Source organism: Falco rusticolus, chromosome 3 (genome assembly GCF_015220075.1).
Source record: "Falco rusticolus isolate bFalRus1 chromosome 3, bFalRus1.pri, whole genome shotgun sequence".
In the NCBI taxonomy this organism is placed as follows: Eukaryota; Metazoa; Chordata; class Aves; order Falconiformes; family Falconidae; genus Falco; species Falco rusticolus.
In genome coordinates, this window is record NC_051189.1 from 78,273,216 (window position 1) to 78,300,697 (window position 27,482).

At 39.1% G+C, this 27,482-nt stretch overlaps 1 protein-coding gene across 5 annotated transcripts; it reads right to left on the bottom strand.

Annotated features, from left to right (window-relative positions):
• Nucleotides 1-1,619: 1,619 nt before the first annotated feature.
• On the bottom strand, nt 1,620-27,482 carry VSTM2A (V-set and transmembrane domain containing 2A). 5 transcript variants are annotated; one of them, XM_037381870.1, is made up of 6 exons: nt 27,400-27,482; nt 26,969-27,001; nt 24,451-24,617; nt 23,528-23,578; nt 19,780-20,116; nt 1,620-3,089 (listed from the first exon to the last, which is right to left on the bottom strand). In XM_037381870.1, exons 2-6 carry the CDS (start codon nt 26,997-26,999, stop codon nt 3,001-3,003), a joined length of 675 nt encoding a protein of 224 aa, XP_037237767.1. In that variant the 5' UTR covers nt 27,000-27,001; nt 27,400-27,482; the 3' UTR covers nt 1,620-3,000. The 5 variants fall into 5 exon arrangements, with proteins under 5 accessions (XP_037237767.1, XP_037237764.1, XP_037237765.1 ...); XM_037381867.1 differs by having other exon boundaries at nt 26,969-27,454; XM_037381868.1 differs by having other exon boundaries at nt 1,620-3,211; nt 26,969-27,454.

Here is a 27,482-nt window from a genome sequence, read left to right on the forward strand (position 1 = left end):
TTCTTGAAGCTTCAGGCAGATTCCTGATTTGAAGAAAGGCTGTTAAGACACAGCATAGAATTCAGAAGTGCAATACTTGCTCCTGTTAAGAGATGTTGCTGCTGCATCCACATAGATTGGCAGAAACTGTAAAGCTAGACTTTATATGTGCAACCAGAAGGGATGGACCAGCCTCAGCTAAAGAATTTAGGTTTATTATCTTGGAGAAGAGAGAAGGAGCACAACTACTGTTTTCCCTTAGCACCTCATGCAAGTTTTAAAGGCTTTTCAAAAGTCCTACAGATTTGTTTTGTCCATTTTTTGTTGATACTGTTGAAGAACAATAGCAGATCACCATATGGCACCTTCCTTAGTAACATCTTGTGAGTTGTATCCCACTAGTCTGAGTGGTCTAGAATTCTGCTTCTTAATTTCAGCTGATTCTTTAATCTTGCTTCCTAGTACATGGTGATTTATAGCTAAGCAGGTAACAGCATAAAGCAAAACACAGTTATCATTTTAACATCGTAATCAGAGACTAACTTTAACAATGTGAGGCTAAACTGCCTCTGAAAAATGCTGTTTGTTACTACAGGTTGTCTATACGACTATGTGCATACACAGAATATTCATTCGCGATCTATGTATATAGTAAAGATATGAAACATATGTGATGTTAATCATTTGGTTTCAGCTAGGACCAATGGAAACTGAGGCTTCTGATCTCTGCGTGGCAGATTCTCCAATTATCCAGTCACAGATATCTGTTTCATGGGGAAAATGTAGCCTTTCCTCCAGAACTCTGAAAGTTCGGTTCCGTAAGTGTGTTCAGAAAATGAGACTTCAGAAAGTTCTGTCTCTTTTTTAATTTTCTTCCTCTTCGATCCACAATACTGATTTTGATTCAGAACACTTTAATGAGGACTGTTTCTAGTTTCTTTATCAGTAGGCTAATAAACTGTTATTACTATGGAGCAAAACCTTTTCAATACATAATATTCCTAGTGGCTCATGAATTTTATGTTGAAATAAAAGAACTTTCCCCCCTTTTTCTCCTGACAGTTATTCCTGCTTTGTCTGTATGAGACCAAATTTCTACTCTCTCTATTACAGCTAAGACCTTTCCAAAACCAAACAAAGACTGGATATTCCCAGTCAAGTTTATAGTACAGAATGTATGGTTAAGGGAAATAAGATTTTCATACACGTTATCCTCATCCAAAGGGTTAGCGTGTTACCCTTTGATTCTATGCTATCTGTTCTTTCCCCTTTGAAATTCAGATTTATGGGCATTTTGAAACAAAGTGTTAGGCCTGTAGGCCACGGACTGATGAGATATTAAACATACTTTTTTACTTCCTTCTACATTACTTACAAAGTGAGAAGAAATTACGCAGCTGACCACACTGCATCTACTTAATGCTGCTGTAAATAGATCATAATAAGCATGTGGTATACATGATTGTCTGTGCTGATAAATGAAAGGCTGTGGATTGTTCAGCATCAGTGGAAGGAGGGGAACAAGAAAAAAAACCTTCCTGATTGCAGCTGCAAATTGTAGCAATTTTTCCTTCCTGCATTAATGAATGTAATTCATGTAATGCATATTACTTCATTCAACAGCAAAATTCTCATATTTGGTTCACATACATAATGTGTTTTAATTGAGAATATCAATGAGTAATGATAATCCTCTTTCAGAAAAAGCAAAGAAAGATGTTTCTTTGGCCATGTAGAAGGAGCTGTGATGTGAATATAGTTTATCAGTGTAACAAGCTCACTCTCCTAAAATTCTTTACTAAAAGAATATCCTTTAAGCCCTGTTCTATTTTCCTTTTTCCCTTTCTAACCTTCCTTTACATGCAGTATTTGACTGCAAACCTGCATTTTACAGTCTCCAGTGATCAAATCACTTCATCCTCTATAAACATCACAAATTAAAACATTTTTCAGCATCTGAACTCCAACACAACATACACAAAACTAAAGTAATTCATTGTCTAGAGACCATAACAAATTTTAATGTGCATTTACAGAGTAAACAGAGGGCTGAAATGGGTCAAAGCAGTGGAAGTGAAAGTATGTATTACAAAATCCACACAGTACTGAATTACAAACTAAAAAGTGATGTTTTGTCAAAAAAAGAAATAAAGATGTCTATTGGTGGCATGACATATAGATAATATTAAAAACTGGCTTCCATGAGGACCAAAGTATGTCTACTCTGAAGTTATATCACACAGACTGTAAGCAATTTACAGAATTTAAGTTAGTTTTGCATATACAGGAGTTGCAAAATTAGAGAAAACACACTGAAATATAGAACGCACACACGTGAAAAAAAGATGTATATATATAAACCTCCACACAATTATCAGGGGTTGGCCTTGGTCAGTAATTGCCACCATTGAACAGGAAACAAACAAAAAAAGACGGGAAAAACCTCCACAGGGGAAAAAGCATGATAGAAAATCCAAACAACTCAAAAGAAAAACATCCTAATTTGTTTTCCAGAAACAACGTTTTCTAGTCTGCTTAGCTGCTTTGTAGAAATTCTTTTCTCCTTCCTATTCCTCATGAAAAAAAAAAAAAAAAAAAGAAAAAAAAAATTAATGACGTTTCTGGGGTGTTTTATTGGGCTTGATGTTAAATCACTATGTTTTGTTTTATTATTTGGTCTCTGTTTTCTTCCAGGCTGGAACGTTTCTTCCAGGGTAGGAAACCAAATGTCATCCATGGTTAATTCTGTAATACTGACAACTTGCAGGCCAACCCCTGAGAAGTCAAGGATGAGGCTTCTCCTTGCCGAAAGAAAAGGAAACTAGGTCTTGCCGTTACAAAACGTTTGATTACATCACAACAGTTCTCTTCAAAATAAAAGATCAGTGATACGCCAAAGAAAATAAGATATATCAAGAAAACATGTGGTATCCTCTTCTTTTTATAATATTTATTTATTTTATTTATTTATTTAGTAATTTTGTTTGTACTTCCTGAAGAAGGTGCTCCTTGTGTAGAGATTTAGAGTACATTGGGTGCAGAGTGGTGGTTGGAGGTTAGGGTCAACTTTGCTGTCCGCTCCGTGGATTTTACAGGCGATTTGCTCTTTGCTTTAAGAAGAGAAAGTGATATTGGAAAAAGTCAGCACTTTTAGATTAAAGCAAAGCACCCTTCACAAAGCCACAAACAAGAAGCAGGACAGAAAGTCCATGGCTTGTAGCTATCCTCGCACCTGCGGAAGAAGTTATAAGATATTCGCTCATCTTGCAGATTTCCAATGCTCCTTATAAGGCTGTTTTAAACACATACATTTATATATTTAATTAGCTCGCCAGGTTGGCTCTGGTGCCCATGAATGTCTTGGCATGCACTGCAAATAACAACACATACAAAGTATTTCAGTCCCAGGGAAGTTTGTGTGGTTTTGTTTTTGTTTTTGTTTTTGTTTTGTTGTTGTTTTGTTTTGTTTTGCTTTGGTTTTGTTTCTTCTCTGTCTTTTTAAACAATGTTATCCAGTGAAACCATATACCAATAGTAACAAACATCAACACCTTCCACCTCACAGTGTTCTTTACAAAATCATTTCCAGTATCACATCTTTGCTAACAAGAAAGTCATATAGTGGCTAAAGAGTGTTTTCTTGTAAAACAGAGGACATACTGCCAAATGGCTGTGCTATTTGCAAGGGGGAAATGGAATGCTAAAAGGTTTAGAGCATTTATTTTTGAGAAATTATTTTTCCCAGCTTTTTTTCTTTTTAGAAAGTTATGAAAACAATGGTACGTATAATTATTTCTAAAAATGTGACTATATTTTAAGTGTGTTATCAAAATAAAATCATTCCAAACTAGACTAATTAATCTGAAATTTTCACTTGAGAACTCCCTATATCATAAAGAATTACATTCAGACTTTGAAACACATTACTTGAAGTGAAAATCATAAATTTAATTTGATTACACTATAAATAAAAGTTCCAATTATAACAGGTTAATGCATGATTAACAGATTTTATAGCTGTGTTGTATACATGAAAAGGATGAATGTTGTTGATGGTTACAGGCATCAATTTTATAACCAAATAATAATGGTGTTATAAGCAGTCCATAATAATGCTGGACTTTTAATAACTGGCTATTTAAAAAGAAAATCTATTAATCATGTATAAACTATTTTTGTAAATAATTTAATATTAAGCTGAATGCTAGATTCCATTGCAGCCCAAAAAACCACTTTTTTTTTCTCATAAATATACACAATGAAAGCAGAAAGAACTCAAGGCAAATTCTTATTTTTAAAAGTTTTCAGAAGTTTATCAGTAAAACATTTCTCTGTATCTGCTGATTATGTTTATTAGTGTAACAAGAAGCATTCCTGTTCCTGTCTCTGGTATTTTTTTCTCTTAAAAAAAAGGGATTAAACCAAATCCCAGATCTCTGAACACTGTAAATACTTTTGTAAATACATGGTGTGAGATGTTGCATACATAGTAGTTGCCATAAAAGACTCTTAGTCCTCTGTCACATACATAAAAGCTTCTAAGTAACAGTGGTATTTCAATTATCCATGTGTGAACTAAACTTCTAAATGAATATTTACTTTTAACTGAAACCTTATCTCAAAGACATGGCTAAGATTTTCAGAGACGTCCAAGGGAACTCTGAGCTTGCTTCCTACTGACCGTGGACAGGAGTAGGAAGCCTGATTTCCTCTTGCCCATCTGATAATGCTAGCCTACCTGTACCACGCTGCAGTACTTTGCTGGGCTTCTCAGAACACTTGCTCTTTGTTAGGAACAAGCAGATGTACAAGCAAATTTGCTGTAACTTCTTCCTGTGAGTTGTTCTCATACAGGTAGCATTTATAAGCTTGCACTCAAGGATTGAGTTTAGTTTCTGGTTTTGGTTTTATTGCAGCATGGCTTTATTCTCTCTTTTATTAAGGTGTAAGATTTGTCATTTGACAGTTTTTTATAAAGGCTTTTCTTTCCCTGTGTTAGCAGAACTTAGTTAGAAACTTTGTTAGTGTTAGATCATTTCATGATGTATTGAATTATTTTCACTCATTGTATTACATTTAAATATGTTTTTGGTTGAACTAGAGAAACACAATGCTACAGACAATTTCTAAAGAGGTCTTTGGAGACACATTTCCTCTGCACAGAATACGTGCAATGCAAATAAGTATAAATACTCAGAAGAGTCTCATGGATATTTTTTAAAGAGCTTTTAAAACAATTAATGGCATTATACTTTGAGAATTTAAAAGCTGTAATGTGTGGAAGAGAAACAATATGATATAAAATAGGTTTGATTTCAACTGTTTCACAATGGGAAAAGCAGCACCATATTTGCAGGCAAAATGATTTCTTTTTGTTTGTTTTGCTTTTTTTTTTTTTCAGTATGACAATCTGTATATCCCCAAATCAGGGGTCATATATTACACATGATAAACCTTGCATTTATAGTGTTCGGTCTCTGTATAAATCATGATTCCCTTCCAATTTCATATCACATGTTCGACATGCATGTTCTCCTGTAAACAACAAGTTTGTTTTTCTTCATGTTGCAAAGGATTTAGGTTAGGTTGTTTGGATGGGGTTTTTTCCCCCTGGAGATGTGTAAAAGGACTGTGTTTGTTCTCTCATGAACACAAGCATTTCTTTAGATTTTGGAAGGGTGAAAGCTGCAAATGTAGAATAATAACATAGCAAAATCGAAAGAAGCCTTTTTAGATCTTTTCCTTTTTCTACTCTATAATATTTGCTCATAATCTACTATATTGATTTCCATCTTGATAAAGGATAAGCAACAAGAAATAGTCAGAAATTTCCATTTTGACTGTGAATCTAAAAGTCATAGGGTGTTTAAACCAGAGATATAGTTTCACTGTTTTAAGACTTAAATTCAAGGCAAAGTACAGTTTAGAATCCAAATCCAAATATCTCACAATTATAGCTTTTATGCAGATGTGGTTTTGGTGTACAGTTCTGACCAATACTTAAAAGTACCACTGGAACTGTGAACGTGGTAATATAAGTAAAAACCTGTTGATATGGCTGTGGATTTGCTAAATCGATTTCCCTGCCATTTCTAACATTATTTTCTAATTAACATAATGAGAGCTAAAAGAAATTTTATTGCAGGTCAAGAACACTGGGCAAAGCTGGACTACAATTATGCTACCCTCAAAGACAGTAACCTGGAAGAAGAACGGTAGTATATGCTCATATATTATTTCTATATTATTGGTCAAACTCTACTTGATGTGTGGGTCAGGGCTTCTCATGATTGTACCTATCAACCACTGGAATCTAGTTAAATTCTTCCTGTGAGATGTAAATGCCCATGTGTGGTGCGCCACTGACATACATCCAAAAGAGCAAATATCCATGACACACTGTAAACTAATGCTGTATTGTCAAAGGCATGTGATCACAAGACAAATTTCTGTGCAACAGCATGAAACAGTAGTTCATGCCATTAAACTCTTTGAAACTGATTTATTTTCAAATACATGATTTAGTTAAATGCTAGGAAAGCAGAGAAAAACCAATAGTGATAAATAGTAGTAAAAGTGTTTAAAATAATAATCTACATCACAAATGCTGAACCATATTTCATGGACCATAGTGTATGGACCAAATAGCTAAACATTAATTTTGTTCTGTGAATGAGATTAAGTTTAGATCATCTAAGTATAAAATAAAGGTAGCAGAAGTTGCAAACTGATAGTAAACTAATGAGTCAAAAAACTAGTTACTCATTGTATGCCTGAATGACCATAATCCCATGCTTTCAATAAGATATTGATCAGACAAAAATTGTGTAAAAATACATGGGATTCTGGGATGCAAACAGAGAAAAGCAAATGCTGGTTTGATAACCTTGTCCATTTAATTTTCACAACTGGACAAAACACTGATTTGTAAACTAAGCAGATGTCTCAGGCCCTAGATTTTTAGTATCCCCTATTTGTAAGAGTACCTTACATGGTTAACCACCTTGGGTCTTGAGTAGTTTGCATCTGCAAGGGTTGAAGTTCATCAGGTTTACATTCCTTGTACTTGGTAAGGTTTGGGAGGTCTCTGAGATGTAATAGCCTCCTGCACTCAGTCTCAACACCTGTCAGAGCCTCTGAAAACTGGATTCTTACAGTAATGCTTACAGTGAGTCGTCTGTTGCCACATAAAAACCAGAATTAATCTATGAATTCAACAGCACTGCTTTAATATTTTACCAAACATATTAGTGAGGATATCCCTGAGTTTTCTTCCACTAATCATAAGGGAAGATTAATGCCTGTGTAAGGTCCTGGTTTTGCACTGACCAGTACAGGAGAAATACAGCCAGTGACTCAAAAGTCCATCCTAGATTCTCTGTATGTATTACATGATGCCAAAATATCCCTGCCTGTATATGGGGGATATATATCCAGCTTGTGCTGAGTTAATTTTGTTGTACTACAGGTTTATAAAGTCACAGAGGTGTTGAAACCTTGAAAATTTAATTTTTCAGGGATTTGTGCTGATACTTTCCATCTGAAGTGCCTGGTTTGCTGTTTTGCAATACTTGGCTTTGCTTTATAGTGTTAGATTTAAAATAGCCTTCTTGTCAGCGCCAGTGGAAACTACATGAAATCATAATTTTGTATTATTTCCATATAAAGTAAGTAAAAGATAATTAAATACCTACCTTAATTTTACTGGAGATATTAATGAACCATAAGATTTATTAGAAGATGTTTGCAATTTTACATCCATAAAGACAGGTACAACCAAGTATGGTTGATTTTATTTGAAGTTTTATTTGAATATGTTTCACACATGTTTTAAATGAATAGATTCCTCCCCTGTGGCCTAACAATCACTATCATTTTTATGCCTCTGAACTACAGATATCATAGTTACCTGCATCTCTCCAATACTGCTGGAATACATACCCACACTCAGGAAAATCTCCCTTCCACAAATGTGAGGTCCCCCTTTCTTTCATCATGTGAATTAGTCCTCAAGTGTGTTTTAAGGTTCAATCACCTGTCTTCGATTTTTGAATGGCAAAAAAATGAGCAGTAAGTATGATATTCAAGCCTCCTAATGTAGATGCTTTACTTAGGCTCCCAGTCCATCTTTCTCCATTGGCTGTACAATAGCCTAAAATAGCATGAATTGCTCACCAATGTCTTGGGCAAACATACCACACAGCGGAAAATGAGTTGATCTTACATGCCAGAAGAAAAGTTCCGAATTTCTGATTTTTTTTTTTTTTTTTTTTTGCACTTTGGAAGAATACTACTGCTTCCAATTTGGCAGAAATTTAGAATAGGCTATGTATTGAATTCTCCTGAAGTCTCCTTAGAATTTGCAACCAGCAAGTAGCTCTGTACATCTGCTATGTGTTCCTTTTCTACCAGAGATGCCCAGAAGAGCAGGTGAGGAAGAGGGATGGGATCCTAGATGGGTGGTTATTCCCTGGCTTTTACTAAGTAAGGTGCTGAGGCAGAGGTGTTTAGTCCTGTCATGAGGCAAAAGAAAAGTGACAACTTTCCACCCCTGAGTAGAGGAGAGAATTCTGCCAGAGGTTTGAGCCACAATAACTCCTGGAGTGGTTTCTGGGCTAAGGCAGGTCACAGCCCTTAACTTGCTGCCAGGAACACGTAAAGCCACGTTCTAATGCAAACCTGAGATGAAAATACTCAGGAAAGGAAAAACCTGAGGAGACTTCAAATACAAGTAGCATGTAGTAAAATGATACTTGGCTGCAGGCAGTGGTCCAGAGCAAGCCATAGAAAATCTATAAAAGGACAGCAGATAGCAATATCAAGGGAGAAAGGAAGAACAGTAGGACTTTGAATGACTTCTGCAATTTCACAGTGCCAAGATGGACAGAAGTACAATTAGGGATACACTGGTGTGATTAAACACGGGCTTTTACATTCAGGCAACTTTCTACATTATCCCTTACACCAGCTCATACCTGGGGAAACATTTAAATCTTGTCTCTGCAACATATCTGAGATTCATGGTTTTCTTTTTAATTCTTCAAACAGTGCTATTGTTCATCTCTCATTTAACCCCTTGATTTGAACCAGACTTCCTAAATGAGCCATCATGCACTATGAAGAATCTAAATAAATCTCGAATGTTATTGTCAAAGATGAAATGAGATCATCAAAATGATCTGACCCTGTCACTCTTTTACCTTGAATGGGCAGGAAGGAGAGATGAGATCCCTAAGCATATAACTGAAATGGGAATTGCTTCAAAATTTATAGATTTTCATACTGTTCCGATGAAAACAGCCAAAACCCACTGTAGAGTTGGAACACAGTTGTTTTTTTTTTCAGGAAGATGAACTGGGTAGTGTAGTTGGTTTGGTCCGACACTAGTGTAATTTTTGGTCTCTCCTGTAATTCATGACATCCATTCTCATCAGTGCAATTCCTTCTGTTTTCATTTGTGGCTTTTTTTAAATTTTGTTTGATAAGTAGTTCAGGACTAAATAAAATATTACATGCTAGCATGATTACGAAATCCTGGTACAGTTTTGCATTGGGTTCATGAGTGTCATTCAGTAGCAGTGATCCCACATTTTGTTCAACTGCTTATGCTTCCTGGAAACTTATTTAGGCTGTTTTGGTCTGAAAGTGAGTCTAGCTATCTGGACAGACTACCCCCAAAAATTCAGCTCCTGAAATTTTAATTTCCCGAACATTTTCGTGTGATACTCTTATAAACATGTAAATTAGATACTCATTTGGTGAAATGAAGTGTAGCTGAATTGTGTCTGCAGGTGATATATGGGATAGACCCTGTCAGAGTCAAAATGATTTTTGAACCTAAGGCACACACTTTTCAGCTTTAGATATAACCAGAAGCATATTTCTCCTTCTAGGACCATAAAACTTTTTTTTTTTTTTTTTTTTTTTTTTTTATGCTCAGCTATCTCAAATTTCATGTGTTCAGCCAAATATATAGTGAGTGTGTTTGATGTTTCTGAATTGTTTAGTGGCTGTACAACTAGAACTACTTCTATCACTATGCATTTATTATATTGTGGAAGCTTTTTTGTCTTGATATTCAAACTTCCCTGACTGACTTTCTTTCCTTAGGAGAATGATATACTGCCTACCTTTTCAGGCATCAGCCATTTGTAGTAGATAACCTAATCCTCTTCCTCCCTTTAGTTGGTGTTTGAGTCTGCAAAATTTTGAAGTTTTTTTTGTTTGTGCATTTGTGTTTTGGGTGGGGTTTTTTCCCCTTTACCTTGCATATATCTTCACATGTATAAGTAATGCATTGACTTCCACTGTTTCTATTTCAGTGAAAAAGTATTCTTTGAGAAAAGGGTTGCTAAGAGAGGTGTTTGCAAATAGTCTGTGAAACACTAGTGTTAGCTATTTGAATAAAACTAGTGTAAGAAGCAGTCCAATACCTAGTGTCCCTTGCAACAGTTAAAAGCTCAGAGGAAGGGGGACAAGCTCAAGCAAATGCAGGCCCTAAATAGGTTAATTGGTACTGTCTGAGAACCAGTGGCAGCATGCTTTATGACTGCTCTTATCAGCACTGGGCACCTTTCCCTCTCATCCTATCCCTGACAACCATGGAAAAAAAATGTCTTAGACTTTTTTTTAATGTGTGACAGAAATATATAAACCAGTGCATTTCTGTTTTTCTGTGTGAAATGGCTGATTCCAAAGCAAATGCAGCTTTTTGTGACACGTAACCCACCCTCATGCATTTACTTGCATATAGTTATGCCCCATCCTGAATGAAGGTGGCAATTTAGGCTGTTAATAAAAATTTTTCTTGAATTGACTGTTTTGTTAGTAACTGGCTTCTGCTGTTGTAACTAAACAGGGCTCCAGCACCAATTGTTCTGCATTTTCTTAATAGATATAAATACGTGTATATTTTATCTATGCCACATTGTAATTACTGTTCACAGAGCCACTTCTGAAATATACAATAAAGTTGTAACAAGAGTCTGATTTGAAGAAAAATAAAATTGATCTTGTCTTTTTCCTCCTGTGTTTTTTGCATCCTGTTCATCCTTTCATCTATCAGAAAAAAATCTTAAGTGGGATGATACTGGATATTACTCTATCGTATTCAACAGCACTGTCATACCAAGAAAAACATATACAAAGGGGTTTATTATAACATAGAAGGAAAATTATCATTTTTTTGTAAATATTTCAGCATGAGATGTTCAATCCCTTTTCTAGCTTTTCACACCTGACACTGCTTAGGCTTATGTTTGACATACAGTCAACCTGATCTCCTTCTATTTATATCATTTATATAAGAGCTATTTTCATGGAATTCAGTTAAGCTCCCCTTTATCTGTACCCATCCAACTGGATGAGTCTTTTTGCTTCTGTCTGATTTCTAGATGGTAAGTGTTTTGAGGCAGGGACCATTCTCTTGCTCCTTTCTTTGCCTGGTGGATAATGCAGTTGTTATAGAGACTAGAACAATGCCTCTGACTAACAGAACATACCTGTGTCTAGGGGCTGTGACTCATGAGCTTTTAATGGTTTTTGTTGGAGCAGTTTAAGATGTTAGTGCTTCCATCTCTCTACCTCCCCCTCTTATGGAAATTAAACACCCAATAGGAGCCGTACAAGCAAACCCCATGCCATCTCTTCATCTATCTCAGTTTAACAACATGATGTTTTAGTTTATCAGCTGTCCTAGAGGCTCAGTTTAATGCTCAACACCGTGAACTGGGAGAGCTGAGGAGCAAGCACCTATTTCCTTCTGCCATCCAGGTTTAGGGCAATAACTTCTGATTGGGTCAAGACAGAAAATTTGGGTGGCAAAATTTTAAACTGTAAGAGCTAAACCAGAGTTTACAAGTCAAAGCCTTCACCCTTGCTATTATTGTGATATGAATAAAAAATTACAACATTATCATCCCTATGACCACAGTGCACTAGTTGGAAAATGGTGGATTGTGAGAATGAAGCCTGAAGTATTGGTGCTGAATCCTGTATTAATTCTATCTCCTTCACATTCTATATTGCTGATTTTTTCAACTTTTATTTCAGTTTTTTACCTTACTTGTTAGAGTTCTGAGATGTGGGATTAATCATAATCATGAAATGTCATTCATCATTATTCAAAGACTCTTTAGGTATAAGGTGGTCACTGATCAGAACATATTGTATGCACGTGAATAATTCAACAGAGTACAAAATAGGTAATCAACTTGTTATTTTGGCAGAGTTTCAGACAGGTACAATACTATGTAGCCATATTCTCAAAAAGTGTAATTCTACTAAAAGGCTTTGCACCATCTGAACGCCTAGCTCTCTTTGAGACCTACTGCTAGTTCTTGGCTTAATAACTGATTTTTTTACTGCTCCTTGGCAAAACGTCTTGCCCTTTTTACTCCTTTTTCAGTTGTACAGAATGAACTGGAGATGGATATACCATCTTCTGTAGCCATGTAGAAGTCACTTTTATAGTCCTTATAGGCCTATGGCTTTGATTTGGTGGCCAAAACCTCAGTCAGTGTCACAAGCAACAGCAGCAGCTGAGGGGGTAACAGCAGTAGAAGTTGAACTGGCAGTAGACGTAGCATCCAGATTTGCTATCTGTATTTTTTTTGCTGTTGATGAACACACAGATCACAGGTATGAAGCACTGGGAATGCTGGCTGTGGCAGTTAACTTTCATATTTTTGTTCTTTCAGCACATTAGGCAGTTTTGTTCCAAGACAGTAGTGTTTGTCAGTAGGTGAGGGAAAAAACTTTGGTGAGGGGGATCAGACTGGAACACTCACACACAGACAGGACAGCAAGTTGCGTTGCCAAAAAGTATGATGGCAATTTCCTCATGATAAGGTAAAATGAAGGGCTTGAGGCAGTCTTCTCTTCACAAGGCCAGTGGACAGATCATCAGCTGCTCTTCAAATGACATCCGGCTTTATCATCAGCAAAGCAGGATTAATTGATTATTACCGTAGCTGTAAAGAGGGTTATGTGTCTGGAATATCTTTGAAGCTCATGAATTATTTAATCAAATGGAAAATCCCTGTCCAGAGAGAATAACAAAATACTAAGTGTTGAGCTTTCTAGCTAGTCCAGCCTAAGGTTTAAGATAAACACTAGAAAAAATCTGATCAAAGTTAAAAAAAAAAAACACACACAAAAACTGAAGCAACAAAACCAACCACCAAGAATGCCCTCCAACCCCTCACCCTACCCCCCAAATTTGAATAAGCTGAAAATAGCAGTTTTCAGGTATTTTCCTTCCCTTCATTCTTCCCCCAGACATCTTCACTGTGCTAAACTTCTTTACATGGTACAAGCAGGGTAAAGCTTAGATTCTTCTTATAAATAACTCTCATTTTATGAGTAGAAGAGAATTCATCTTCATCCTCATACTTGAGCCAAATTTTCTGCTATTGTAAATGAATGCCATTCTTCTGGCTTCAGCAGGGTTGTATGCATTCCAACCAGTAGATAATTGTACTCGTTCTTTTTAATTTTAAGTGATGCAAAGAATTTTTGTAATCAAAAGACATTTTGTAATGCACCATAGACGGGAAACTTCCTGCTTCTCATTGGAAACAAGCTAAAATGTCCTCTGCTTTGCTGTATGTGTCAAGTAACAAATGGGTTGTGTTCTGAAGCAAAGAAATCTCATCAGTTAATTCAAAGAGCAGGCCCTGTCACATATGCTGCAATCTCTGATGACCCAGTGCAAACTGCCTGATTGTGTAGCAATGAAAAGCAATTTAAGTGAGCTGACAAACAACTCATAAACAGCTTCCCCCCCGCCCCCCCCCCCCCCCCCCCCCGTGTTTTCCTTTTCTTTCTTTCTTTTCTTCTTTACTAATTGTGCGGCTTATCTTTCCAGTGGTTAAATTACCAAAGGAATTTAGGTCAAGCAGGTAGAACAAAACTAGTGTGATTCTGCTACTCAGGAAACTCCTGTGGGTTCCCCTGCCAGATCTTTATATATCAGTTTGTTCTAAAGCTTAGGTGAGTATGAAAGGTTCATATTTAAATAGCTAAAAGAAAGGAAGAGATGTGATTAAGTGCAGATGTAGCAAAGGCAGACAGACAGCAAAATATACTGCTAAGTTTACCAAAAGATAGGAAAGAGCTCAGTATGCATACAACAATAACTGAGATGGAGAAAGAGCAAAATGAGTCTGTCCTCACTGTTTCTGGGTTGGCTTCATAGGAGGCAAATATGTAGTGCACCATCCAAAGACAGTTTTCCATGTTTTCATGCATATAACCTGTACAGTTATTTAATGTTTCTTTCCAAATACCAGCACTCTTACAGAAATATGAGTTACAGTGGAGATATATATTTAAGGACAGAACCCATTATTATCTCAACATATTTGAGAAGACCGTGATTTTCTTCTATGATTCAGTATTAATGCTTAACCATGGGCATAACTAAGGATGCAAATAACACCTCTGATTTCAGAGAGGATATGTTTGAATCGAAGCATGCTCAGTACGCAGTCTGGCATGGACACAGGCATGTGGGATTGAACAACTGCTAAAACTTGTAGAACAACAAAAATGAGCACATATTCATTGGCAAGTGCTTTTTCTTAGTTCCTGAATCTGTGTTTTTGTAAGAGGAATAGAAATTAATAGAAAGGCAACAGTGATGTAGATTCAGCAATCTACAGTGGCAGTGAGGGATGGTTACAAAAAGTAGATACTGTTTTGCTTGTGACAGGAGTTAGAACTGCAGATCCACCAAAACCAGTTTGTTTATTACTGGCTTCAGTTGGACTAAGCACTACTAGGAACAGGAGTTTAAATACTTGTATACATTTGGTTCTGTCATTAAGTATTCACATACAAGAAATCAAAATGTAGGTTTTTGGAAAGAAACATAAGGCAGCAGTGAGTTCATTCTGCATTGGAATTCCTGGCCTATAAAAAAGGGATTTAGGTGTGTTAAGATCTTGCCTTGTCAATGAATTTATTTGGAGATGATTAGCACTTCTCAGAAGATGCTTACAGTTTCAAGGTCAACAACTAACTGGCTAATAGGGCTACCTCAATTAACATGGTTAGAATTTCTTTCATTATTTCAGAGAAGATAAAAAAAGTGGAGTGGCTTTGTTTCAGAGGGAAACAAAGTATAAGTTTAAAGAAAAAACAGAGACTGTAGTGTATACAGGTGTAAAATGGGATATTCCTTGCATCATCTTTTTGCAAGAATTTCTGAGAATGGCTGAGTAAGTTTCAGAACAGGAACAAAACTCTCCTTTGGCTTTCCTTTTAATGTAGTCCTAAGGAAACAGAGATTGACTTTTTGCTGTTCAACAGTCACAGGAATGGTTGGTGGGTGCCAGCCTTATGGATTCTCATAGTTTCTAGAACAGTAGCCACAAAAGCCAAAGTCTTTCTCTTTGTAAAGAAAGTAGTAACATTGGCTGTCATCTTGGTAGAGACTAAAGTAGACTTTTTGTCCCTTCACTTCAAAAAGAGATGTAACATAAATAAAAGGAAAAAAAACCCCAAAAAACCAAAACCAAAAACAAAACAAAACAAAAAGAAAGAAAGAAAGAAGAAAGATAAAAAAGAATCCCTACCCAAAACAACCACAGAACTTTGTTTAAATTGCGGAAGATTCCAAACTGGACATAAAATCTTTGCTTACAATAGGTTGATAATAACAGATTCCTGGAATCTGTAGATAGAAAGGGAGATTGGAAGGACTGTCATCAGTTTATCAGCATCAACTGACTGAAGAAATATGTTTTCTTCTGCTTCTTTTGCATTCACGCCTGATAATCAGCTTCTCAGTTTGATTTATGATGCCAAGAATCCAGGTCGTTCCATCTTACGTAAGGACTGCCTTATCCTTTGGGCTCATTTTCAGGTCACTCACTGCAACTCTGTCATCATCACAGGAACATTTTCAGCATGTAGTTAGGTTAATGGTGAATTTACTTCACGAAAGAACAAAAAGTTGCTAGAGATGTTCAGAGTCTGTATGTAAGCAGAAAGAGGACCTAATGTCACTTCTTCACTTGTAGCTGTTCCTTCTTGTGTTCTCTGAGCCCGATCTTGAGTTTGAAAAGCAACAATGGCTTTGAGTGCTTTAGCAAAGCATTGGGAGAACAGGAAAGGTTTGGGGCATACACACATTCTTGGCATATGACATTCTGTAGACCTTTTTTCTTGCTATAAATGTTGAGTAACTTGAATGCAGGTAGGAGAGTTTGTCTAGATTTATATCCATAAAACAGTGAGATTTGGTGCAGCCTGTAAAATATTTAACTTCCTTTTACCTGAATTCATTGCAGCTCTTGAACCTCAGTTAATTGCAACACTGCTTATAGTTAAAAGGCTCTGTGATAACTCTGTACTTTTCACCTCTGGAGTAAGTTACATTATTAGGAATTATGCAGAGAAAAAATGTCTGTCACTCCACCTACACAGAACATTTTCTGGATATATGCAGATTAGCTTTCTAAATTGTACAGATTCCTGTTAAGCTGTGAAGGTTTACTTAATTTGCTGCAGCCCATGAATATGAAACGAAAGGGTCAATCTGTGTTAGCTTTGACTTTTCCTCTCCTGACCTTTTTGACTTTGAGGTAGAAGTCTGGTGCTTCCAAGTATCTTAGCTGAAGATTGATGTGGGAGATAATTCTCTTTAGCTCTTTCTTCCTATATTGAATCTCCATTACACTAACAATAACAAGTATCTTTTTTACACTCATACAGCATTTTTCAGAGCAGTGCAAAATGCTGAATGGACCTCACATCACTTTAATTTGTCAGCCCTGGCTATATAGCTCTCTCATAGTTATCACAGATATTCATACTTTTGAGTAAAAGAGGAGAATGGCAGAAATATCTGTACAGTTGGGAAATACTGATATTTTTTTAAATGGCATTGACTATAAACTGCTTTTCTAGAGCTACCTATTAAACATCTGTTGTTAAGAAATAAATGAAACTTTTCACTGTGCTTCAGGATAGAAGGAGTTAAGTAGAGTGCTATCTACCTTTCAAAAATAAATTTTGGGTACAAAATATTCATATAATCACAGTCAATCTTTCTTATATTAGCTGAATTACTTAGAAATAGCTGAATACAGATTTCCCAGTAATTTTGCAGTGTCATGTTTCCCTCTGCTGTAAAAATATTTTTCAATAGTCTGTGAGCAAGGCAGTAAAATCCATTGCTTACCAATAACTATGCGCAGGCTTTTTAATATTGGAGAATATTTGATACAACTACCTACAATTAAGTATTTCTCTCTTCAAACAGTGTTGCTGAAGTCAATGGATTACTCAACATTAACAAACACATTGCAATCACCCCCTGTGTTTCAAATAGAAACATGGGGTTAATAATGATAAGTTTGTATTCAACCATGTTTCTGTGAGCTAAGCTGGATACATTTCTTACATGTAATGTAAGCACACAGCAGTCTTGTGCATGCATGTATAGTTAGCATGATGTTGAAGAAAGGAAGAGTTTCTCGTTTGACAGTATAAGGATATTGTGTTGATTTGATATCATAAAAAGAAAAGCTATTACTGTATATATGACACCTCTTTTCTGCTTTTCCGAGGTCTCAAAACTGACATCTCTCCTTCCTCAGCTGAAGTTGCTCCTCGAAGTTACATAAAGCTAAACCTCCCCAATGTCTTGTGCTACCATGGGTATTTCTATTGGTGCAGAATGAGTGTAAAATGGACTGAAAATCCAGATCTTATGGTAGCTGGAAAATCAGGCCCAGATTTTCCCAAGTAAAGGAAAGTAAATCTTAGTTCTCAAGAGTTAAACTGATGCTCATCAAAAATATCACCAGTAATTACTGTGTAGCAAGCGACCATTAAATTGAAATAAAGCCTAATATGGATTCTTGGTATACTCCTTATTTCTTTAGTAGATGAGTTTCACCTCTGATGAATACAGCATTAATCTGTGCTTCATCATAAAAAAAATTAATTAACTAAACTATCTTTTAATCTGTTTATTTTAAAAATTATTTTATAACTGGGATTGACTGTACTGAATGTGTAGCAATCTTTGCTCAAGGAAAAAATTAGAGATAAAGTATGCGCTCCCCCCCCCCCCCCCCTTTTTTTTTTAACAAGGACCTTTCAATGTAACAATCTACTAGGTCTCAAATAACACGTGTCCAGTAATCAGGCAAGACATTGCTTGGACTGAAGACATAAAAAATATTATAGGTTCAATTTGGATATAACCAAAGTGATTTAGTGAATTAGCCGTTGTGTGCACATTTTGGCTGCAATGCAGTGTAGTGTGTAGCTACGTATTTCATAAACTTGTGGCTATTTTAATTAATTTCACATAGAACTGAACAGAAACCGGAGTTTTCACTTTGTGGACAAGTCTGCTACTTTGAAATGTATAAGTCCAATGGAAAACTAAGTGATATTTACATTTATGTGAAAGAAAAGCCATGGTAGAATGATGATTTAAAATCAGTTGAAATATCTCTTTTCTTCTAACAGCTTAAACTTTTTTGGAAGACCTAAAAAAGTGGCTTCATTTCAGGAAAAGGGAACTGAATGTAACTTTTAAATAAATTTTAAAAAATTTATACAGCAGTTGAATGGTGGCAGTATGTGCATCATCTTTTCTAATAGCAGTAACAATTTTCATATGAATAATCAGATTGTTCTGGTCTATAATGAAATGTATTTCCCTTATCAATAGGTTTTTGTAATAGCATGAAGGTGATTTCACAATAGGTGTGCTATGAAATTTGTTGTATTCCCAGTTTTGGTTTGGATGACATGGCATTTGCTAGGAGAAAAATGATGCATCAGAATAAACTAGGTTAGCTTCCATTACATATTTTAAGCTAGGTTGTGATTTTCTGCCTTTGGGCCCTCACTGTAAACAGAAGCAACCCAGAAACCTTTAAACTTCCACAGTTTGTTATCCAGAAAATCTTTGGTCATTTGCAACGTCTTAGTTTTTTATCCTCTCCATCTCTCTATTGCCATCGTATAGTGGTCAACAGCTGCACCTCCTGTATATTCATGTACCTTTGCATAACTATGAATTTTACCGTATCAGTGTAGAAAATGCAGACTGATGTTGCTCATAGGTTATTTATACAGTGCTGTACAAAATATCCCAAACAAAATGTGTATTATATTAATTTTTATGTGACAGACATTTGAGGTGTTGCTATTAATGCTTGATTCATAGCTGGTGGTCAGGCATCTGAAGATGACAAACTCACATTCTCTGACAAACCCAAGATCTTTCTAAAACCTACACAACAGAAAAACAATCTAGTGTATCTAAGGTCTGCTTAGATTTAGAAGTCAAGTTCCTTATGAAATAGGACTGAGGCTAGAAGTAGATTTAATTCCACCAAATGATAGAGACATAAAAGTTAGGTCACTGGTGTAAATTAACTTAGGAAGAAACACTTCTGGATGGTTGTTTTATTTAATTTATCATACAGAGCCATCTTAAAATGAGGCAGCTGTTCACTGACATGCACTCCTCTCTCCACACACACTACAGGGAAAGTTAAGCTTTGATTAGAGAGCTAACCTTAGGTGGATAAAACCAGTAGAGTTAAAATCCATGTATAGGAATGTAGGGCTTTTTGCTTCTTCTGCCCAGAAACTCATTCTTCAGCTTTTAGGAAGTAAGGAGATAGCAGGAGGAATAAAGCCAGAAAGAAGGAGGAATAAATGAGCACCACACTCTTCCTAGTCACAATTCCTGGTTACCTTGTTGAGTTAGCCTCCTTTTACATGCTGGCAAGCAATCAAATGAAAGCTCAAAATGCTTTACCATACCTGATTGTGGACTTTGTTTGGGGATTTTGGCTGCTGCTTCAGGGCTGGAGGTGGCATGCACACGCTGATTGGCAGAGTTATGGATGCTACTTGGAACAGCTGCAGAGATGTTTTTGCGAGGTTTCATGTCTTGCAACCACATTGGAGATGCCTCAAAGGCTTGCATTCGCCGAGAGTGGCTGTTAGCATTGACTTTCAGAAATGCCTGGGCCTTGTATTCCTGAAGGTCTCCATAGTTGGCGTCGGTCACCCTGCACTCATACAAGCCTTCATCCTTTTTCCTTACTTTTGAAATCTGCAGCTTGTGGGAGATGTCATTCCCTTGTACTTTCACTGTCTGCAAATTCACCAGGAAAAACAAACAAACAAACAAACAAAAAACCATGCTGTCAGGGATTATTCTTTCTCTGGGAAGACTCTGCTGATGTAGTGCCAAATTAATCAGTGGTGCAACTGTGCTTACTGCAGGGAAGTTGCAATGAGGATGAGCATGATTATTTGTATCTATGAGGATTTCTGACATCTTCTTTCCTAAACTGTTTAGACGGTTTTGTCTGAAATGCTAATTAGCCTCAGACAAACAACCCAAACTACCATGATCATTCCAATTAATTGCTTAAGATCATGAACAGTCTTAATTAGCTTTCTTGCATAAATCTAATATCTGTGCACTTCATTGGGTAAACCTTTCCAGTTAGTTGGCTTTATTGAATAATTCAGTTTTTGAACTAGACCATTAACAATTTTGTTGAAGATGTTTGCCAATATTTAAACTCCTTTAATAACAATTTATTAGATTATCTTGTAGACTTCACTACATGGAAACTGTCTATTTGACATTCAATTTGTCTCCCTCAGGAGTGTCCAAACCTTTGGTATTTTTTTTTGTTTATGAACCATCAACACATCTTGGTCAGGCAGTTCCTTTTCTCTCATTTGTATAAGTGTGTACTTATTAGAAGTCATATATAATTTCTGTAGCACATGTTCAAGATTGTTTTAAAAGTTTTCAGCTAAAATAAGACTCCTGTTTTATTTTTAATTGCTTTTAATATTTGAGGGTAACATATTTTTGTCTCAAATAATTAAACCATGCATGAGTAAATTACTCATCCAGAAATGTGTCATGGGTATTAAGATGCTTTAGGAAAGTTAACACAGATTCCTTTCTGTATGTTCATTGCTTCATAGAATTTATATTTAATTAATTGGCTATTACTCTCTATCTGGATTAGTATCTGTTGCCCCACAGGAAGCCAACTAAAAGGGATTCAGTGGAACAGAAAACTTCAGCTCTCCTGAACTTCAAAACTCCTGGTTTACTTCCGCCATTACATAAACATGGATGCAAATGTTGCTTTATGTCACATCAGTGACAGGCAAAGAGAAAAAATCAGGGTGACGAATACATGGTAGATCGCAAAAATGGAGAACTATTCAATTGAAACTAGGCACGTGTTACTGGTGATCTACAACACATTGCTTGTGATAGCTTGGGATGCTGTAGTCACCAGTGTTAGTAAAGCACCTATTCTGCCTCTGATAAATAGAATAGCAATACTAGGGAATACATTATTGCTTTAAGGTACTGGATGGACCTTACAGCCTATCGTGTTGTATCCAGCTCTGAATTTATAATTAGCAAACTGAGTTGAAAGCATTGATTGCATATTTTCTTTATATATATTTTATATATGTGTGCCTATATTGATATATGCAATATTAATTACACAGAAGGTGCTGGATAGTTATTTAAACCATGTTCAATAATACATCTCTACTGAACAGTTCCTATTCAGCAAAAGCATTGAAGAAGTTTCATTTGAATAGAAAGACCATCTGTAGGTCATATTCTGCCTTCATTTGCTCCCATGCAATATCTGCAAAGTTAACAATATTGCATAACATTAATAAAAAACAGATTTTGTTTTGGGTTTTGCATTTGAAATTTAGAAATTGTTGCAGTCAGGACATATGCATGCTTTCAATTTATGCCTGATTATCATTTAAAACCAATACAATTGGTGTATTTCAGCACAGTTTAAAACCATGTGTAATATATTTACCATTTCTTTACACAATTTACTAAATGCACTTAAAAATTTTCTCTCCTCTTCATGAAGATACTTTCCAGTAGTACTAATGGACACTGTGTGTGCCTTCAAGAAAGAAAAGGAAAGCTACTTTTGTAACAAGTGTATTTAGAGTGTCAACCTGATGTTGACTTTTTTTTTTTAATTGCAAATATCAGATGTTTCATAGAAGCTTATAAAAACACTGTATAAATACCCCACCATGAATTATTATCATACATAATGAGAGAAAGCGATTTTAAACTTGAAAGATGGGACAAGCTTTACAACCTATACTGTGCCACAGATGTTACGAATTACTATGGGGATTTGCGATCAGTCAGCATTGCTAAGGAATGAAGTGTCTGCTAGCACTATGTCTGGTGGAACAGTATCCAAAGACCACATGTGCGCTTCGTTTGTAAGGCAGTCCACAAATGTAACTGAAGATATGGTCCATGACACAAACCATTTATAGTGTATGATGAGAAGTATCATAGGAAATGTAAGTATGGCTAAAATATGTATAATTTTGAATATAATGTATCTGCATTATCATTTATAAATGTCTTTCAGCTATACCTAGCTGCACTTTGACCTGATGTAATTACTTGGTTAGTTATTTGTAGGCATCAAAAAGCAGCAGAGTAGAGGATTTAACAGAACTTATTCACCTCTGTGTTGCTGTTTTTAAGCTTGGCTGGCACTTACAGCCTTGGCTGCAGCTAAAAAGGCACTTCTGAAGGGATTGTCTGAGAAAGGGAAAACCCCTTTGGGTACATAAGGGATACTTATGCTGCAGTATCTGCTACGTATTTGTGTCTTTCCACTGCAGTGAGCACCACACCATGACCCCACCAGGATACATTTCTTGGGACGTGGAAGGAGGAGGCTCTGAACTCCTGAGGGCATGGGCTGCATCTGTGCCTGACTCAGGACACGGGTCTGCTGAGGAGGGCAACCTGCCCCTGGAGCAGGGCTGGGGCAACGTTGCTTGTCATTTTGTTGAGACAACTTTCTGGCCGGATCTCCAAATGGCAGATTTGGTGTCAGAACCCCACTTCTCTAAGAAGGGATCTCAGTGGCCAAGAGTGGAGATTCCTCCCAACAGGGAAGTCTTGTCCAAAGACTTTCTGAGCTCTTTTTTTTTTTTAATTTTCCTGCCAGCAGATATCAACCTGGGAAAGCACCCATTTAAACAGTTGCACACCCCACTGAGGGGAAGTGCAGCTTCACAGCCACATTTCAGCCTTAAAACCAGCTTTGGAGCGCTAAGACAGGCTCAGCAGCTGCCCGGGGTACAGGAAACCAAGCGGGGCGAGGCCGGGCGCGGCTGCCTGCTCCACGGGTGTGAGCGGAGCCTGCCGGGGGCTGGCGCCTGGGCCTGGCCTGCCCGGTGCCGCGCTGCCCGGGGGTGCCCAGGGGTGACGGCTGCGTGGGGCTGGGCTGCCTCGGCACCCTCTGCCGGGCCACAGCGGGGAAGGAGCTGCGGGCCGCCGGCTGCTTGCCCGCTTCAGCTTGCGGTGCGGGTGGGGAGGGCGTGCGGAGGGGGTGTGGGGGGCAGCCTCGCCGCGCTCCGCCCTGCCCGCTCCGCGGCGGCCGCGCCCGGGATGGGCTCTGGCCTGGAGCAACCCGCCCGGCCGGCGGGGCCGCCCGCGCCGTGCGGCGCCACTTACGCTGATCTTGGTGCCGTCGCTGTCCAGGTCCCGCTCGGGCAAGAGCTCCACCTGCAGGGAAAGGAGCGCCGCCGTGGGTCGCCGGCCCCCGCCCCGCCGCCGCCGAGGGAGCCCCGCTCCCGCCCCGCTCCCGGCCGCGCCGCCGGCGGAGCGCCGCGCAGGGCTGCACCGCGTGTGCCACCTGCGGGCCGTGCCGGGCAGAGGCGGCCGGGCCAGGAGCGGCCCCACCGCGGAGGAGGCGTCGCCCCGCGCACCCGCCGCCCGGCCGCCCCGCCGGGCTGCTCCTGGGGCGGCTGAGCGCCGAGGCCAGTGCGGGGGTGGCAGCGGAGGCGGGGAGGGGCACGCCTGTGTGGCAGTGCGAACGACATGGCCCCCTCTGTCCCGCTCGGAGGGCTGAGACTGCGCTGCGGTATGAATGCTTTTATGTTTTTTTCCTTTGGGGCACTGGATTACACACACGCACACACACACACCCCGCTCCCCCCTCCAAGCGTGTGCCCCCCTGTGGCAGCTGCGTGCGGAATTAGGGCTGCCAGCTCGCTCCACTGCACCAGCTGTAAATTGGTGGGCACGTGTAGGAACTTGCCATTTGGGAAATACCATATTCCCACAAGGAGCAGTCTCTGAACATCTGCTTTCCAAAGGGGGAATGGGGGTGGGAGGGTGGGGGAATTACGGTTTGGAAATCTGTGTGATTTTGTGAATGTCCCTAGCTGCATCCTGAGAGTGACAGGGTGGGCATTTTTCTCTGCAGGTTCCTCTGCTGTTATTTCATGCTCAATATTAAGTCCCTGGGGAGAACCAGAACCTCCCTCTGCTCTCTCCCTCTCCTCCACCTTTCTCTCCTTTCCTCCCTTCCTCTCCACCCCTTCTCCTGTGGCACTCCCGTGTGGTTCGGGGACCCCATGGCAGAGAATCAGTACCTGAGTGCCTGTAACCTCAGCTCCAGCCTCTTGGTCCTCAGCTGCCCGCAGGAACCACCACTGGATTTCGAGGTACACTGAAGCAGAGCCACTCTGGAAAGCACAAGACATCTCCACATTCTGCCCTTCAGTGGCCGTGACATTTCGGGGAAATTCAGTGAATTTTGCTGCAAAACAAACACATAACATGTTGGGATCTCCTGTTACCTACTTATTGTTTATTCTCTGATTTTTGTGTTGTCCTTTTTTTAGTTCATTTCTCTGCTTTCTTTTCTCATTCACCCTCTTTTCTGTTTTTACAGTTTCCCCACATTATGTTCCTCAGGTTCTCTCAGACTCAAGAATGACTTTCCTCCCTTATGCACAAATCCACCTTCTTTGCACTCTGTGCTCTGCTCATGGGAAATGCTATAGAGCCTCCTGGTTGCTCCCATGCACTAGTAAAGTTTCATGTAATTAGGTCCAAATACCCTTGGGCAGAATGCAGTATTTCACCAGACTCACTGAGGGATTTTGTGCAAGACCAATTTGGAAGAAGGGGAAAAACCCCAGACTGATTTATTGCATTTTTGTAGGGCTGAGCTGGAAACATGTAAATAGTTAAACCTTCCACAGCTGGCTGGAGCAGCTGTTGGAACAGGCACTCTTCTGAGGTGCGGCTTATGACCACTCATCAAAATGCCCATTTCAAAGGCATTACCTGAGTTAGTTACTCTTTCTGAAAACCTCTTCTTGCATAATCGGACCAAGAAGCAATGCATCTTCTGTTTCTGAGTCCTGGCAGACACTTCCTAGAACTAACCTTCACCTTTGTATCCCAGTCCTTTAAAAAACAGGATCTGTCCATTTCAGTGTACCACTGCTAGATTTGAAAACTAATGCTAAAGGACATAGTCCAGGGCACCAGTATTTAAGTCTTTGTCTTTACTTTCTTCTAATTCTTTTCTATAACTCACTTCAAAATTGTGTAACATAATGAAACATGATAGTCAAGTGAGGGGGACTACAGACAAACAATACAATAAATAAAACCTGTGTTTCAAGAAGAGGAAAATTTGGAAAGACCCTGCAATGTTGCTTTCTGTTATGCATTGTTACAGATTGACTAGTGCATATTATGATGTGAAGGAAATATTGCTTGTTGTGTCCTCTCCTCTTTCTTTCCCCAGTCTTCCAAGCTAATCTGGATTTGGTAGGATAATTTAGTACCTAGTATTACTTCTTTTTCCCCTTATATTTGGGGTTGGCAACAGATACTTAGCAAAGCCACTAGCCTTATAATTCACGGTGTCCCTTTTTCTGTCACCCCTGCCCCCACCATTCAGCGATTGCTAGTCACCGAGTTGAACTGACAAAAGGACTGTGCATTTTGGGTGTTGGGGGCTTGTAAGTTTGTTTTGTTTTTTTTGTTTGTTTGTTTGTTTGTTCGTTCCATCCCCTCCTGGTCAGTGCCTGTGAGCAGTGTGGGGTTGTGGAGGGGAATACTGCCAGCACACTCCCCCATCGCACCGCCAAGCGCAGCCCGGCACAGACTCACAAAGCTGGCGGGGAGCTATCGGCGGGGAACAGCGGGCAGGGAGCAGGGAGCAGGGGGCGGCGGGCGGGGGGCGGCGGGCAGGGAGCAGGGAGCAGGGAGCAGGGGGCGGCGGGCGGGGGGCGGCGGGCAGGGAGCAGGGGGCGGGGGGCGGGGGCAGCGGGCAGCAGCAGGGGATGGCTGGCAGCGGGCGCAGGGGGCAGCCCCGCGCGGTCTGTCCATGGTGCTGACAGCGTCGCCGCAGCCTCGGGGTCCCAAACAACTGGTTCCTGCAGCGCCGGGGCTGCTTGAAATGCAAGGCGCGCCTTTCGGCGAGGAGGGAGGAGGTGGGGTGCGGAGGTGGGGGAGGTGGGGGGAGGTCTTCAAAGAAGTAGATTTTGTCCTTTTCTCCTTTTTTTTTCCTTTTTTTTTTGGGGGGGGTGTTGGGGGGTGAGGGGTGGTGGTGGTGATGGCAGAAATACACATAATCATAGAATCGAAATGAATGTCTGACACTGAGGATTGCAGGCTAATAAAAGAGGAAAGGGGATGCAGCCCGAAAGAAGGCTGCAATATTTTAAAGGAGTCAGTAGATTTAGCCAGCCGGTACTTGGTCTGAATGCAATGATTATGCATGCACGGGTAGGTGTTTATTGTATGTGCACATGCATATACATAAACATGCACAACACAAACACATGTATGTTCATTCACAACCACCCCTCTACTCTTCTTCAAGGTACCTCTTATTTCCCTGTTTGCAACCAAGTAAAGGAAACCCCTTTTATTTCCACTTTGGGGAAACTTCTTACTTCTGTTCTCATTTACAGACAATTATTAATCTAAATGTAAACCGGATGCATGGTGTCCTCATCTCCTATCCATTGTGGTTGTTTTCCTCCTTTTCATCCTATTCCCCCCCCCCCCCCCCCCCCCCCCCCGCCGTTCTCAATCTGTTTTAGAATAGAAAATCAAACACATGTATTTAACAATGAGTGATCTTACCTTGGGTAGAAAGTCCTTGTTGAATATACATAGCTGTAAAGAAAATTATTCCAACATAAGCTAGAAAGATCCCCATCATTCCAAGACAAGAAAGAAGTCACATCAGGGTAACAAAACCAAAGGTGCCCTCAAAAAAGGAAGAATTGGTATGTATCTCTAAATATATGAACAGGAAGAGATTTTAAACTGTTACAAAAAAGGCTCTATATTGTAGCCCTAGCTGCGACACTGGCAGCATTCTGCTACTCTGTGGAGTCTTTTTCTTTGGGAAGAGCGAGCATTGCAATACAGTGTGGTTCAGATGAGCTGTCTCAGGCGCTGTGTTGCTTGAAGTCCAGTTTCAGACTAAAACAAAACAAAACAAACAAAAAAAAAAAACCACCACGTTGAAAAGTGGGTATCAGCTGCCTTCTGTGCCTTTTTTCAGCTACCTGGCAGCTTCGTCCAACGTCAGCTCTTGCTGCTCAGGATGGCGTGATGACTGCGCTCCCCACACACTGATTCAGCTTGGGAA